The sequence below is a fragment of the Raphanus sativus genome, chromosome 2, assembly GCF_000801105.2.
Source record: "Raphanus sativus cultivar WK10039 chromosome 2, ASM80110v3, whole genome shotgun sequence".
Taxonomy (NCBI): Eukaryota; Viridiplantae; Streptophyta; class Magnoliopsida; order Brassicales; family Brassicaceae; genus Raphanus; species Raphanus sativus.
In genome coordinates, this window is record NC_079512.1 from 36,255,544 (window position 1) to 36,271,256 (window position 15,713).

General features: G+C 38.9%; 4 protein-coding genes across 6 annotated transcripts in view; 1 reads left to right on the top strand and 3 right to left on the bottom strand.

The window, feature by feature from the left end:
- The window catches only part of LOC108843555 (probable nucleoredoxin 3), a 20,917-nt gene extending 11,469 nt beyond the window's left edge, over positions 1 to 9,448 (bottom strand). The window contains exon 1 of the mRNA XM_057003482.1: positions 9,329 to 9,448. The gene's annotated coding sequence lies outside the window, so the exon portion shown is untranslated. The remainder of the gene's footprint in view (positions 1 to 9,328) is intronic.
- LOC108834145 (uncharacterized) lies at positions 806 to 7,424 on the top strand. 3 transcript variants are annotated; one of them, XM_057003478.1, is made up of 23 exons: positions 806 to 1,036; positions 1,160 to 1,765; positions 1,836 to 2,144; positions 2,209 to 2,570; positions 2,719 to 3,358; positions 3,442 to 3,528; positions 3,613 to 3,659; positions 3,740 to 3,849; positions 3,957 to 4,057; positions 4,196 to 4,288; positions 4,477 to 4,563; positions 4,643 to 4,726; positions 5,075 to 5,143; positions 5,263 to 5,322; positions 5,424 to 5,495; positions 5,601 to 5,708; positions 5,800 to 5,876; positions 6,063 to 6,146; positions 6,271 to 6,382; positions 6,458 to 6,547; positions 6,710 to 6,775; positions 6,896 to 6,991; positions 7,105 to 7,424. In XM_057003478.1, exons 1-23 carry the CDS (start codon positions 956 to 958, stop codon positions 7,255 to 7,257), a joined length of 3,594 nt encoding a protein of 1,197 aa, XP_056859458.1. In that variant the 5' UTR covers positions 806 to 955; the 3' UTR covers positions 7,258 to 7,424. The 3 variants fall into 3 exon arrangements, with proteins under 3 accessions (XP_056859458.1, XP_056859460.1, XP_056859459.1); XM_057003480.1 differs by having other exon boundaries at positions 2,224 to 2,570; XM_057003479.1 differs by having other exon boundaries at positions 807 to 1,036; positions 2,221 to 2,570.
- LOC108834146 (probable nucleoredoxin 3) lies at positions 7,521 to 9,456 on the bottom strand (the record flags this gene model as incomplete). The annotated part of the gene is given in 4 exon segments (XM_018607504.2): positions 7,521 to 8,107; positions 8,188 to 8,670; positions 8,746 to 8,855; positions 9,329 to 9,456. Coding segments are annotated over 3 exon segments (1,175 nt in total), but the record flags the coding sequence as incomplete, so codon positions are not given.
- A 151-nt stretch (positions 9,457 to 9,607) lies between these two features.
- Positions 9,608 to 13,218, bottom strand: LOC108834147 (probable LRR receptor-like serine/threonine-protein kinase At4g31250). Its single transcript, XM_057004367.1, has 3 exons — positions 12,540 to 13,218; positions 11,168 to 11,869; positions 9,608 to 10,566 (listed from the first exon to the last, which is right to left on the bottom strand). The coding sequence occupies exons 1-3, from the start codon at positions 13,216 to 13,218 to the stop codon at positions 9,890 to 9,892; spliced, it is 2,058 nt and encodes a 685-aa protein (XP_056860347.1). The 3' UTR covers positions 9,608 to 9,889.
- Positions 13,219 to 15,713: the final 2,495 nt, after the last annotated feature.

A 15,713-nucleotide genomic window follows, 5' to 3' on the forward strand; every position in this document is an offset into this window, starting at 1 on the left:
AGGAGGAGGAGCTGAGTCATAAGGTCCAGGGAATGGGGGAGGAAGGTGATGATGATGTGGAGGGAAAGGTTGAGGTTGCTGCTGTTGATTAAACATCTGTGGGTGCTGCTGCATAGGATGCTGCTGGTAAGGGAACTGCTGCTGCTGCTGCATAGAAGGATGAGGAGGAGGAGGCATGAATCCAGAAGCGTTCATTGGTGGTGGTGGTGGATACTGTTGATGATGTTGAGGATGGAATCCAAATTGCTGTTGCTGTTGTTGTTGTTGAAAGTTAGGGAGTGGTTGCTGCTGTTGCTGAGCATAAGGCAACCCAGAAGATGCAGCATAATCGTGTTGCTGCCTTCGATCCATCTGTAAACGCTGAAACACACCTGTGTTCTAGAGATTTTAGGAATGCACAATCGAAATTTTATCATATTAATCAACACAGCAAAACAACTTCTTCTTCTACACTAGCGAATCAGTATCTAAGAGTCTATAACACAGGTGAATTGAAGAATCTAACAACCAAAAGGAACATCGAGTAACGAAAAGCTGAGATTACGAACAAGAAACAGAAGCCGAATTGGAGAGAGAGCGAGGAACAATACCTAGTTATATCGCTTGGGGAAGATGGAGCAGCAGAAGCTAAACTTAGCTGAAGACGAAGAAGAACGAAGAATGTGAAAGAAAACAAACGAAAGACAGACGGAGAGAGCCCTTATTGGGCCGAGAAGCCCATTTACAAGACCCGTACCGAGTTAAATTGATGGGTTTAATAATAACTGATCCGACCCGGATTATAAACAGATAAACCCCAGAGAGGAGAGGTAAACCCTTATTAGTCCTCTCTCCTTTCTTCTTACTCCGCCATTAGCAAAAATCTTTTCTTCTTCTTTCGTCTGGTTTATATGAGAAGCAACGAAATCACTCGTGGCACGATTTGAAACCTTCTGAATCAATTAGACTGTTCCTAATGCAGAGGACGCTCTCACTTGCGGCTGCTAAGTCTTCTTCTTCGACTTCACCTCTGTCTCTTCGTCCTCTCATGGCTAAGGTTTTGTGTTTTTTTCACTCTTTCCTCTTATGGGCTACTCAATTTCTCCATTTTCGATTCAAATTTTTCTTCTTTATGCCTAAATGTTTATACTTTGGATTACTTGTTTTCTGTCGTTTGCAGTTTCAGTGCAGGGCAATTCAGAGTTTCCCAGCTTCATCTTCCTCTTCATTAGTCAGAGTCGATAGAGTCTGTAGAAACGTATGCCAGGTTCAGTTCAAAAGAGAGAACGCAAGCTGTTTTAAATTAGCTTGCGCACTTCCTTCCTTCGGTTCCTCCGTTAGTTACGCAGCACATTGGAGCGGTTCAAGTTTAAGTTCTTTAGGTAATAGTTTCAGACTGTTTCCTGGGAGGTACTTTTCTCAAGTCCCTAATACTGGGAATAAGGATAAGGTTGTCAAGAAGTTCAATAAGAACTGGAATAAGAAGAATAAGAAGAATGAGGTTTTGGCTTCCTCAGAAGCTCAAGTGGTGACTGCTACCGAACCGGTTATTGGAGATGTTAGCAGTGGCATCAAAGTGGATTTAGCAGCTGCACCTTCACCTGTTGGTACGCAGCCCTCAACTACTGTCAAACCAAAACGGCGCCCAAAGAAAAAGAAAGTTGATGATAAATCTTCTTCGACTGTGTCGGCTTTAGAAGAGGTCTCTGTAGAGGAGAGTTTGAAAACCGTCCCCAAGACTAAACATTCTGGTTCTGGAAATCGGAAGTCTTCTTCATCTGCTAAGGTTTTAAACTTTTTAATTTTTTTTTTGGATTTTCACCCTTGCGGATTTTACCTAACAGTATGGTTCTCAGAAGGAGGTGGCAAAAAATCCCACAATTTCTGCTCCATCAGAAGCAAGCAATGCGCCAAAACAGGAGAAGGTCTCGGCTTCTTCAGAAGCTAAGGTGGTGGAATTATCAACTGAAGCTTCACCTGCTAGCAATGGTAAGCAAGCCTCTACTGCCAAAACAAAACGGCGGCCGAAGAGCAAGAAAGTAGATGATAAGTCATCTCCAGCGGTACCAGTTCTGGAGGCGATCTCTGTTGAAGAGAGTTCAAAAAGCGTTCCCAAGCCAAAACATCATTCTGGTTCTGGCAAACCGAAATCTTCATCCGCTAAGGTATTTTTAAACTCATAAGTTTTTGTGAGATAATAGTTTTGCTCTTGATTACTTTACCTAACAGTACACTTCTCAGAAGGAGGTGGCAAAAAGTCCCATTGTGGAGGTGCCCAAAAGTGGAAAACCGAAGCAGGTTTCTCAAGCCCAGCCCATGAAAAACAGCATAGAGCACCGAGGTCAAAATGCTTCTAAACCGCTTTTTCCGCCAAGTGGGAAATCTGTTATTGTCGTTGAGTCGATCACAAAAGCGAAGGTTATTCAGGGCTATCTTGGTGATATGTATGAGGTTTTGCCAAGTTATGGTCATATCAGGGACCTGGCCTCAAGGTCTGGTTCAGTGAGGCCAGATGACGATTTTAGCATGGTTTGGGAGGTTCCATCTTCCGCCTGGACTCATATTAAGAGCATAAAGATGGCATTAAATGGGTACGGTCTCTTACCTGATAAGCTACTTTTTAACAATCCACATTAACTATCCTCTCTTTAGAATAGTTTCCTGGTGTGTCATTGTGCTGTCTAGCTATTGAGATATATAAATGCTTCTCTATCTCATTCTGTTTACCTTATTCCTCAGAGCTGAAAATCTGATTCTTGCATCGGATCCAGATCGTGAAGGAGAGGCAATCGCCTGGCACATCATTGAAATGTTGCAGCAGCAGGGTGCCTTGCACGAGAGTATGACAGTAGCAAGGGTTGTATTTCACGAGATAACTGAATCAGCCATAAAAACTGCACTTCAGTCCCCACGAGAAATTGACGGGGACTTGGTACACGCATATCTCGCACGGCGTGCTCTTGACTATCTAATCGGATTTAACATTTCACCGCTGCTCTGGAGGAAACTTCCAGGTTGCCCATCAGCTGGGCGAGTCCAGTCTGCTGCTTTGGCTCTTATATGTGATAGAGAAACTGAAATTGACGGGTTTAAGCCTCAGGAGTACTGGACTGTAGGGATCAAAGTGCAAGGGAAAGATAACTCATCCGCTGTTTCAGCTCACTTGACCAGTTTAAATTCCAAAAAGTTAAATCAGCTTTCTATCAGCTCTGAAGCAAAGGCTCAGGGCATTGAGCAAAGGATAAAGTCAGAAAGTTTTCTAGTTAAGGGCATTAAAAAAAGCACTACACGGAAGAATCCACCAACTCCATATATAACATCGACCCTCCAGCAGGATGCTGCTAACAAATTGCATTTTTCATCAGCATATACTATGAAGGTTAAAGAAACGGAAACTTTATTCTTTCTTTTATTTCTCTTTTATTATTGACTGCATGTTTGCTGATAATAAGTACATTTCAGCTTGCTCAAAAACTCTATGAGGGTGTCCAACTTTCCGATGGTCAATCAACTGGTCTTATAACGTACATGCGGACAGATGGTTTACATGTGAGTGACCTCTATACTTTGTTTTGATTTTCAAAATCACTATAATTTTCCTGGATTTATTTATTTTGTTTTTGTTCCCATCAGATTGCCGATGAAGCTATCAAAGATATACAGTCCTTGGTGGCAGAAAGGTAAGACATCTAAATGCATCTGGAAGTCCATTTGATTTGACTCGAGAAAACTTTATCAGTCATTAACTTACTATCTGCAGATATGGGAAGAACTTTACATCAGACGGTCCCCGTAAATATTTTAAAAAGGTTAAGAACGCTCAGGAGGCCCACGAAGCTATTAGACCTACCAATATACGTAGATTACCGTGTAAGTACAATCATTTACCATTGTTTCTTCAGGTTATAGGAATTATTTTAGTCATCATCAGTATTTTATTTGTCATAACTCTCAACATCTTTTGCACGCATTTCCAGCAATGATTGCTAGCCTGCTTGATGCGGATTCTCTAAATTTATATACCTTAATATGGTCACGAGCTATGGCATGTCAGATGGAGCCTGCTTCTGTTGTGCAGGTAATATATGTGCTAATTTGCCCTTTAAATCATGCATATAGTGTCATCTGTCAGTCGGCTAATATTTGAGTTACTCAAGGTTCAATTTTGCAAACTAACATATTTTTCTATTGTATTTCTAACTCTTTTCTTTCTCAGATACAACTTGATATTGGAAATGCCTCTGAATCCATTATCTTCAGATCTTCATGCTCAAAAGTCGACTTCCTTGGATACCAGGCAGTTTACGAGGTACAACCTATTTCATATTATCGATGTTTTCATATAGTTTGGCTGTAGGAGCAATTTTTGTAATTTTTCTTTGCTCTAATTGTCATCTGCAGGTTTTTTGACGTCTTTTCCTAGTTAGGTTTCAATTTTGTTTGTTTTGAGCTAGTGACAGATTCTTCTAAGTAAATTTTTGTTGTTTTGTGTTGTAGGACCCTGAAGCTAAGGCAATAAGAACCAAAGACGATGAAAAGACTCGTGAGCGGGAGGAAACGTTTGAAACTCTCAGTTTGTTGAAGGTACCATTCCTAATATCACAATTTTTTTTTTACGTATGCTTTGGTACCGTGGTTGTCATTTTCTTTCTCATACTTTCAGGATGGGGATCTGCTAAATATTGGCGAAGTGGAACTCAAGCAGCACTATACTCAGCACCCACCACGCTATTCCGAGGGGTCACTGGTATAGTATTCCCATTTCTTTCGTGTCATAAGTTGTCTAAGATCTAGTTTCCACACTATGTTTTCTTCTTGGATTAGTGGTGACAGTGAATAGTTTTCTATAGGCTAAGAGGAAGATATATGATTAGGAAAATGAGGACTGACTCAGTTTTGTTTACCAGAAGAAAATCCGCTCGTTTTTTTTTTTTGCCTTCTTGATCTTACTTACTGTTCTCAAGTCAAAAACTGAATTATTCTAAAAAATGAATTTGTTGGTTACGCAGAGATATTAGGCATGAGACTGTTTTTATTGTACTGTGGCCAAGTCTTACAATATATAGTTTGTTAAACATGTTTTAATGTTATTCAGATCAAAAAGCTCGAGGAGCTCGGGATAGGTAGACCCTCGACATATGCATCTATATTTAAAGTTCTACAGGTATGTGCTTGGTTTAAGAAAGTGGTGTGTTTTTTTCTATTGCTTTTGTTACTTGCTAGAGGTTAAGAGAGACTCTTAAGTCACCTGAAATTAGCAGTAACCCTCCTTTACTTGTACAGGACAGGAAGTACCTAACAATAAAGAGCCGAGTACTGTATCCGGAGTTCCGTGGGAGGATGGTATTTATTTCCTCACTAATTAAGCTCACTAATTGATGATTTAGTAAACCAACCATTGCAATCATTATCTTATCTTTCTAACCTCTGAACTATGTTTCCAGGTTTCAGCTTTTCTTACCAACTACTTCACCGAGGTCACAGACTACAGTTTTACTGCTGATATGGAGACTGAGGTGGATTATTAATTTGTTTTTTTTTTGTTTTTTCTTTGGCTCGAGGCTGTATTGGCTATAGCAATTTCTACTCAGTGTTTTGCTTATGAATGATTTTGATCTCAGCTTGACAACGTTTCTGGTGGTGTAACTGAATGGAAAGGTCTCCTAAGAGACTACTGGACCCGATTCAGCGCTTATTGTAAACGTGTCGAAAATGTCCAAATCCAACAGGTACTCTCTCTGAGAATACGTTCTTTTAATAAGTCTACCTTTTCTGGAAAAACATATTATTAGATTCTTACGTTATCATATACATTTACAGGTGGAAAAAATGTTGGAAAAAAGATACGAGGACTTTCTGTTTTCTTCCCTTCCCGATCCCACACGGACTTGCCCGAGGTCTTGCATCCCTTTTTCCCTTTTTAGGAATTATTATCAATTTCAGGATAGAGAATCTTCTTTGTAAACATGGCATGGCAACCCATGCTAACACTTTCACGTGTAGTATCGGTACACACTTCTGCTAGACAGTGTATTCATAGTTTGAATGGAGTGTATGATTTGGCTTCTTTACCATATTTTCAGTTGTTCGGAAGGCACCTTAGTTTTCAAAGTGAGCAAGTTTGGTTCTGGGTATTTCATTGGTTGTGATGGCTACCCTTCGTGCAAGTAAGTTGCTGGCTGTTGAATCTCTTCAACTTTTTTCACTTGAGATGCCTTGGAGTTTGTTATCTATCCATGTTATGATCATGGTCCACCTATATATTTAAGCTATGTGGTCCATATGCATCAGGTTCGTTGCCAAAACACTATATGGAGAGGATGAAGATGAAGATGATCCTCCAAAGAATACCTGCGTAGAAGAGCCCAAATTACTGGGTGTTCATCCCAATACCAATGAGAAGGTGTCCGCTCCTCTGACCTTTACCCTCTTCTGTTGTTGACAACTTCAATTTGCTGAAATCCATTTCCTTGTTCAGGTTATTTTGAAGTGCGGACCCTATGGGCATTATGTACAGCTTGGTGAGGACAAAAAAGGACACGTACCAAAACGAGCAAATGCGTCCCATGTATGTTTTGGAGTTTTTTATCAAATTAAACGTTTCTTTATGTTTCTCATACTGAGTAAACGTTCAAGTGTGCATCTATCTGTGTGCCAGTAGTATTTTGGTGATATAATGCTTTGCCTTTTCTATACTGAGAAATCTCTTGCAACCTTAATATTTTCTCAGATAAAGGATGTGAACTCTATTACGCTTGAAGGTGCTCTCGAATTATTACGCTATCCTCTGACACTGGTAAGGCTTATATTTAAGTTATAAGTTTCTTCGTTTAGCCCAAAGAAAAAAAAAGTTTCTTCGTTTCATCATTTTTGGAGTGTTGACGGCTGGCTTGATTTGCTCATTTCTGATCATCAGGGAAACCACCCTGAAGATGGGCAGCCTGTGTTCTTGAAGCTTAGTAAATCTGGTTTTACTGTTCGACATCGCCGCACTATGGCTACTGTTCCCAAGGTATAGTTTTATGTTGTGTACTTGATATGGAAATGAGGCGTGGATCTGCATCCACAGTATGATTGGATTTGTTTAAAGGAGTTCTCATTTAAAGATAACTTTGTATTTGGCAGAACGTTGAACCAGGTGAGGTTACTTTTGAGAAAGCAATGAAGCTCTTGTCTGGCAAAAATGTGAGACTGTGTGGCAGACCTAAGAGGAAGCCAACAGTTGTAGATGAGGAGGAAGAAGAAGAAGAAGGAGATGAAGAAGCTGTGGAGGCGTGAAGCCATTGTGCTAATTTACAATTGGTTAGTGAGCATTCCATCAACGTGAACTATTTGAATATTCTTTTTGGTAATCAGAGTAATAATCGTTATAGTGAGAAAAAAGATTGGATACAGTTGTAAAACTATAACACATTTGTTAATGATATGAAAGTTCCATTAACTGAGTCTTAATTTCAGAACATAACAGATCTTGATGTTTACTAAAAATCACAAAATCTTTAATACAAATATAAGACTTTCTCTTTTGCTAAACCAACAATGATGCTTCTTGTTCTTCCACACAAGTAGGATGAAGATCATAATCGCAAGCATCGCAAGAAAACGCCCAAAACTTACCTTGCTTCTTACAGTAATCACAAACATAACCCTTGGCCATATCCAGCTTCAGCTCATGCTCATGTTTCTCATCTTTCACTTTCCTCGGAAACGAGTCCCCTTCTTTCTTCAAACAAGCTTCTAGCTCGACGATCCTGGACTCCGTGAACGGATAACTCCTCGATCCGTACAGCGACACCATTTCTCTCGCGTTCGTGTTCACCGTTTTCCCCTCAGGTCCTATGATGACCAATGCAGGTATGAGTTTGACGTTGAAGATTCTACAGAGATCGTGTCTTGTTCTTCTGTCCTCGTAAGGGATTGCAAGCCATGGCATGTTGGTCATGTTGATGTTGAACTCTCTTGAGTCTCTGTCTGTTGAGACTAAGATGACTTCGAAGGAGCCTTTTGTGGAGGTAGCAAGCTCGTTGTACACATCTATGAGCTGAGAAGTGAAGGATCTAAAAGGCGGACACCAGTGTGCACCAAAGTATAAACCTATGGTCTTCCCCACAAGCTCAGATACTAGTACCTGCGTATTGCTCATAGACATTATCATCATCATAAAAGGATCTTTTGATCAGAAACAAAGATGATCTCTCGAGTTCTTACCTTACTTCCATTTCTAGAAACAATGTAATTTCGGGACTCATGGGCAAGGAGTTTCTCTAGCTGTCCTCCAACGCGCTTGGCGTCATCAATAGCTTTGAGTTCTTCTTTTCTCTTCTTAGTGAAAGGAAATGCTTCAGGACCATAGTCTTCAATCAGACCAATAACGTCTTCAGCGACAGAGATTTCATCTGGATATAGAGGAACAAGCGACGGGATATGAGCAACCCTGTACTTGTCGGTTAACTTGTTGCGTAGGCTTAAACTGAAGGGAACTGCGAGCCATGGCATGGAGGACCAGAAGTGTTCGTAGAACAAAGTCATATCATGATCAAACGAGACAAAGATGATCTCGAGTTCTTCTCCTCGTTTCTGGAGACTCTCGTAGAGTTTTACCAGCTCTGGAGTGAAATCCTTGCATGGTCTGCACCAGTTTGCAGAGAAGAAGAGACAGATCGTTTTGCCATGAATATATTCCAGTGGAACCTGATAGAAGCGAGCTTATAGTTAATTAAAAAGTTCCTTAGTAATAGAAATATCACAGACGGTAATGATCGGTACCTCTCCACTATGTGACAAAAGGAACTCAATCCCTTCAGCTGCTAGTATAGAGTATATATCATCGTTTTCGGGAAACTGGACTTGGTAATCTGCTGTTACTGCCATCTAAACTGCACAACAACTAATGCTCTTTATGTTTCTTATGTTCAGAAAGAGAAACCTAAACGAATATGAGAATGGACATGCTTTTGTTGCCTTAGCCTTAAGATAGGAGTATGCTACATATTATAGATGTTATTCAAAAAGGCTAAAGTGAATTCGAATTCCCAAGGGTTTCTAAAGAACAGAGCATATCCTTTGCGACTGAGTGAAACCCTCTAGTCCCATCTAGACCTAGTCACATGAAGACTGAGATGTTCTAAATAGCTCTACAATCAAACCTGCGTATTTTTTTCAGGTGATTAAAACCCTCTAGTCCCATCTTAGATGACCAAACATACACAAATATGATGACCAGTTTAAAAACATCAGATACCGAGAACACAACTAAAAGGCAGACCATCTTATAACAGGTTTTAAAGACGATGAACAGTATCAGAAGACCTGTTCAGAGAAAAAGGTATTAAGCAAAAACTCAACATACCTGAACCAGACAGATACAAGGAAACTACAGAGTAGATTGTAACAAGATTCACCACAGGTTTAATTCTTGTTTGATATTTCTCTCGGTTGGCTTGTAAATTCCAAGAAAAAGGGATAAAGGAAAATCACATGGAGACAAGAAAATAAATATAGAAAAAAAGATATAAAATTTTATTTAAGGTCTCTATCAAACAAACTTGTAAGAGTAAAATCAAAATATTCTCAAAGAATATACCAGCTGGAAACGTTACCCAGAATAGCTAAAGCAACAAAGTTTATGAAAACCATAAATTAATATTCTTTCTTATCTCAACAGTGGACAAGTTGAAAAAGAAATGAACATTAAAGAAAAATTCATTTTTTTTTGCGTCTAGATGATACCAAACAAAAGGGCACGCGTATTCACAAAAGAAACAAAAGCTTGAAGCTTACTCATCATTGATCATCAACCATAACTAAGAAAATAATTGCATGCAAATAAGAAGTGACAAGTCTTTAACCTACAAACAGAGACACAACAACCACCAATGAGACAATAGTTAGAGACAGGCGAAGGAAGCTATTACACGAGCGAGAAATCCCCAGTCATGGCTCTTGAAAAACGATTATCACCATCACTAGCAGTCACGTACGAAGATCGAAAACTCTCTTGACTTCCACCCGCCTCTCTGTGATCAACTTCCTCTATCCGATCAACAGCCTCGTGAAGCTCAATTCTCCTCTCCACGTCCCAGTCACAACATCTCAACCCAATCTTGAGCAGCTTCAACATCTGCCCTTCCTGTTCTTTCCCTGCATGCATCTCCTTGTCAAACACGTCAGCATTCCACTCTGTTCTCGCTACTGACTCAACCCATGCAGCTAGCTCGTCATCAGCTCCCTTCCCTTGCCGGAGATAGTTCGCCGGAAACTTCCCCGTCAGTATCTCGAGGATTAAGATTCCCAAGCTCCAGACGTCAGACTTTCTCGATGTCCTGTCTTGCTGAGTGAACTCTGGTGACTTGTACGCCACCATGAACTGGTGAGATTGATCTTTGTTGACCACCGGCACGAGAGCGTAGTCCGTTAGTAGCGGCTCGAAGTCGTGGTCGAGCAAGACGTTTGATGATTTGAGATGGCCGTGAGGGAGGTTCAGATCAGGGAATGTTCTGTAGAGGTAAGCTAAACCTCTGGTGACTCCTCTTGCAATCTTTAGCCGGATCGGCCAATCCAAAACCACCTGACCGGGTGTCCGGTTCGCTTCAAAATCAACCAAACCAATTTTAATCAGATTCTTCCCAAATTACTTCTAGCAATATTATCCGAAACCCGAAAACCAAACCAAATCCGTGTTTCGAACAGAAAAAACCGAGACCGAAACCAGACCAAAAGTTACTGAAACCCGACTGGTTTCTATATTTTTAAGCAAAAAATTGAAACTGGATCGGGTCCGAAACCAAAAACTGAATGAATATCCAGAATATATTAAAAATAATAATTAATTTTAATTTAATACATATAAATATAATTTATAAATTAAAAATATCCAAAAAAGAGTTGTCCGGATATTTTTGGTTTTTCGGGTTTAACTCGGGTTTTCAAGATTTTTTTTGGTTTTTTGAGTTTTTAATCCAAATAAAACATGTAATTCGGTTCTATTTCTTTTTTTTTTGAAAAAAATAAAAATCCGATATGAACCCAACATTATCCAAACCGAACTGATCCAAAAATGTTCGGTTCCTAAACATCTCAACCCAAATAACCCGGAAACTAAATAAACCAAACCGAAGGAACCAAAAAAAAAACAAATGCCCGGTACTACCACAAATAATCATCATTAGAGGAGATGAATAACACTAACCATGGAGGAGATTGGCGAGGCTGCCATTGGGAATGTAATCAGTGACGAAAAGCTTCTCATCTTTCCTGTAGTGGAACGCGATCAACGGAAGGAGATTAGGGTGAGACAACCGTCCGATCTTCTTCATATGATCGTAAAACTCTTCCCTCCCGATATTACTCATAAACCTAAACCTCTTCACAACCACCGCACGCCCGCTCGTCAGAGCCGCCTTGTACGACGATCCGAACCCCCCGCTTCCGAGAACCTCCGCCGACGCACGGAGCATATCCTGGAGCGTGAACTTCTCCTGATCGTTCCTAACGAAATGCAGCTTCCGTTGATCTCCTCCTCCTCCTCCCTTGTGATCTTCCTCTCGAGGCAGACCTCTCTCGGATAACACTGATGATGATGTTGCTGTTGAGTCTCGCTTCACGACTTCGTTGGCTAGCTTCCTGTACACCTTGGAGTCTTGCGAGCTCTTCTCACTTTGTTGTTGTTGCTCGGTTGGTCCATAGATTGTGCCGAGTCCGTGGCTTTGAGGGGCGTGATCGTGTTCGTTCCCTCCTTTGCGTTGACGACGGCTGAGGATGCAAACGGAGCAGAAGACGGTTATGAGGACTACGACGGCGAGGACGGTCAGGGCGAGGAGAAACACCGTGACCAACGGCGGACCAGTGTATCTGCAGCGAAGCAAAGGCGGTCCACACAGCCCCTTGTTACCTGTTTTAGACCCCAAAACGAATTATTTGAATTGTGAGATCTTACGTGGCCCCTTTGTCCATAGGCCCATTAAGCATTTAGAGAAAGATGACCATTTGAGAATTTCATTAATGTAACAATAATATATTTTGATAAAAACATAATTGTGTAGTAATTTCAAAATTAAAAAAAATATAAATCAAATGAAATGAAATGAATTCATAGGTTTCAAAATCTCTATCGTACATTTTTAATATTTTATTGTAAATTATGAAAATCTTATTGAAATATCTTTTGATTTATCATACAGAATATTTTTCACATATGATTCTAGAAGAAAACTAATCATATTGCAAACTGTCAAATTAATATTGTAACCTCACATGTAAAATTCAAAACGCTTGTAAACCTGCTGCTCACTAATTGCAAAGAGTCCTGTCCCATGACATAAAAAGTTCAAAGTTTCCCATGGTTGGTAATATCAGATGTTCAAATAATTCCTTATAGACTTTCAAGTTTTCAAGACTAATTGAATATGCGCATGCATTACTGACTGATATTTGTAAACTAAAACCACAGCCGTTAAATTATTTATTTCTCTACGGGTTAAAAACAGACTAATCACTTAGTACCTATATTATGATAAACAATCAAAGGAACAAGACATGATGATGATGATGATGATGATTACCTAAGAAGAAGGTGATGTTCATGAGGCCAAGATTAAACGGAATACGACCCTCTAATCGATTGTTAGCAACGTTAACGGTAACGAGATTACTCTGATCAAACGGTGGTATCTTCCCGGTGAACAAATTATCCTCAAGATTAACCTCAGTCAGCTTCGGCAGTTTCCCCAACGACTCGGGAATATCACCGGAAAACATGTTTCCTTCAAGATGAACCTTCACAAGATCCTTCATTCCGGCAAACAAACCACCGTCGATCTCTCCCGAGAACCGGTTATGCGCCAAGTAAAGATGCACTAGAAATGCAAGCCCGCCGAGTCCACTCGGTATCGGACCTTCGAAACGGTTGCGCATGAAGCTGACGCTCCTGAGACTCCGCATCGACCCAAGCGCTTGCACGTCAAGCGTCCCCGCGAGGCTCATGTTCTCGAGACGGAGAGCGTAGACGACGCCTGCGGAACACATCACTCCTTTCCATTTCGAGTCGCTTCCTTTTTTCCCGGTGCAAGGAGGATCGTTAGAGTCCCACCCGGTGAGGACGGTGGCGTTCACGAGAGATGACTTGAACTTCAAAAGAGCATCAGCGTCACCGTTCCCGGAGATAGGAACGGTGAAGCTGAAGGCGAGTAATACTAAAAGAGAGGATAAACATACCACAGCAGGTTTGTCATGACGGATCATCTCGATCGCCGGAGCGAAAACAAATCCAAAAATGTGTGTTTTGGAGGAAGAAGTAAGCTATATGATGAAGCTTTTTGTCGGAATGAGAATGAAAGGACGGCTGATGGCGAGATGACAGCAAAGGTCACGCAACAAATCGTTTTCGTCTTTTGCTAAAATGTGAGTTTTCATTTAGAAATGCTCCAAGAACGTGGAGCCAAGTAAGTATTTGTCTAATCTAAAGCTTGGATGGCTTAATCACAATCCTGGACTTGATTACGTGTTTCTAATCTTTCATTTTACTAGATTTTAAAATCTTGAACGTCTTATTCCGAATTTGACATTTTTTTTGTGAGAGTAAATCTTTTTGTAGATTACATGAAAGTCAATGACCTCCATCAGTGTTGTCAAAACATATGAGTTGTACACATTTTCTTTTCTTATTACATCCACAAATTCAGATGTGTTGCCTCATAATTGTAGTGGTTAATTCAGCTTCGTCCCCTCTAATAATGTTTGTGACTATACATTTGTATAATCTACTGCCTCACTAGGTGGTTTTGATTAATCATCCAATAACAGTGTACTTGAAAACATTGTAAATTTGTTCATGGCGTCGTCATACATTTCAGTTTTAGTATGGTTTCATTTATTTGAATTGGTTAGAATTTGTTACCAATATAATTAGTTAAACTAGGTAGTTACCCGCGCCTTGCGCGGGATGAGATGGTTAGATCAGCAATTTTTCGAAAATATTAGAAAGTATATATATATAGTTTGGAATTTGGGTTTTGTGTGTTTTTTTGTGTTTAATCTCGGTGGTGCTGATTTTACGGTATAACGTCACTGAGATAGAAACATATGTAAATCCTTTACTTTAGTGACATGTAAAAATTTACTCGAATATAAGAGTAAACACAAAACATGTTACCTGACAACTGCGAAAGCATGTAATCATTTATTTTATCCACTTCATCATTTGTGGGAGTGAAAATGGCTCGATGTCTATACAAATCCTTAACTGTTGAGGTTTGAAAAGCTTGTCCATAAACCGTTTTTTCTATAGTCACAATAGTTTATACATATCACCAGTGTGATTTATCTTACTCTGATTCATTTGCAAGAACTTGCATATAAAGATATAATTATTATTATACAATTTGATTTTCATATGAATGATTTTTGTATAATAACATACCTTCCTCATAGGTTATTGACTTCAAACATGTAAGGATTCCACAGAACTTGGCTGTATTCTTTGAACCATGTAAGAAGAACTGATTTTGTATATAATATCTAATTCGAGTAAGATAAATATTATTAATATCTAATCAAATTATATGTACGTAAATATTTGTGTAATCACACTCTTTGCATAGGTTTTATGTATAAATATTATAAATATATAATCAAATTATTATGTATGTAAATTTTTGTGTAATCAAACTTGTTCAATATTTCTTTCTTTGCATCTTACTCTCGAACTTATTTTGTTTATCTCTCTATGGCTCTCTCTCTATGTCTCTCTCTCTCTCTCTCTCTCTCTCTCTCTCTCTCTCTCTCTCTCTCTCTCTCTCTCTCTCTCTCTCTCTCTCTCTCTCTCTCTCTCTCTCTCTCTCAGATTTTATCAGTATTGATGAGTGTTTAAAAAAATAAGATTAAATTTTAACATATTTTTATTTTAAACATACGAATCGTATTAATGCCCGCACACGGGCATTAATACGATTCTTATGTTTTATGTAATAAATATTATTAATATCTAATCAAATGTTTGATGTATTATTAAAACTAATTTGTTCTTCAGATGTTTTATGTATTATTAATATAAATATGTATTATTCAAATACGATTCATATGTTTTATGTATTACTAAAACTAAATTTGTTCTCCATTCAGTCTTTGTGGTTCAAAACTATAAGCATTTTAGACATTACTTAATCAATATAGTTTGAGGTTTAAATTATTATCTCTCTCTCTCTCTCTCTCTCTCTCTCTCCTCTCTCTCTCTCTCTCTCTCTCTCGTCTTCTCTCTCTCTCTCTCTCTCTCTCTCTGGTATCCCCCTCATCGTAAACCCTTTTTTTTTAGAAATATAAAATGTAAACATTCTTTTAATTCATCGATTATCTTTTTAACTACCACAATTTTGTTTTATATGGGAATGTTTCCCTAGTTTAATATTTTATCATGAATTTTTCTTGGGTGAATTACCAACTAATCATAGTTTTGCCATTAATGTACAGTTTTATAAAATTTAAATAAAAAATAATAATAATTTGTGTTAAGTTTTAAAATAAATAAAAATATTAGTAGCTGCCAAAAGATGAATTTTTTAACAATTTTAAAACCGTCACAAAAAGAGTAAATCATAAACATTAAACACTATACCCTAAACCCTTGGACAAAAACTTAAATCCTTGGGTAAAAATCCAAACACTAAACCCTAAATTCTTGGATATACCCTAAACCCTTGGGTAAATCTTAAACACTAAACTGTAAAATCTTGGATATACCC

Coding starts and splice junctions, on each gene's coding strand:
- LOC108834145 (XM_057003478.1), top strand. CDS start 956: ATGCAGAGGACGCTCTCACTTGCGGCTGCTAAGTCTTCTTCTTCGACT. Junction 3,660..3,739: donor CAGTCCTTGGTGGCAGAAAG/GTAAGACATCTA, acceptor TACTATCTGCAG/ATATGGGAAGAACTTTACAT. Junction 4,727..5,074: donor GCTATTCCGAGGGGTCACTG/GTATAGTATTCC, acceptor AATGTTATTCAG/ATCAAAAAGCTCGAGGAGCT.
- LOC108834147 (XM_057004367.1), bottom strand. CDS start 13,218: ATGATCCGTCATGACAAACCTGCTGTGGTATGTTTATCCTCTCTTTTA. Junction 11,870..12,539: donor GAACATCACCTTCTTCTTAG/GTAATCATCATC, acceptor GGTCTAAAACAG/GTAACAAGGGGCTGTGTGGA. Junction 10,567..11,167: donor CCTCGCCAATCTCCTCCATG/GTTAGTGTTATT, acceptor TTGATTTTGAAG/CGAACCGGACACCCGGTCAG.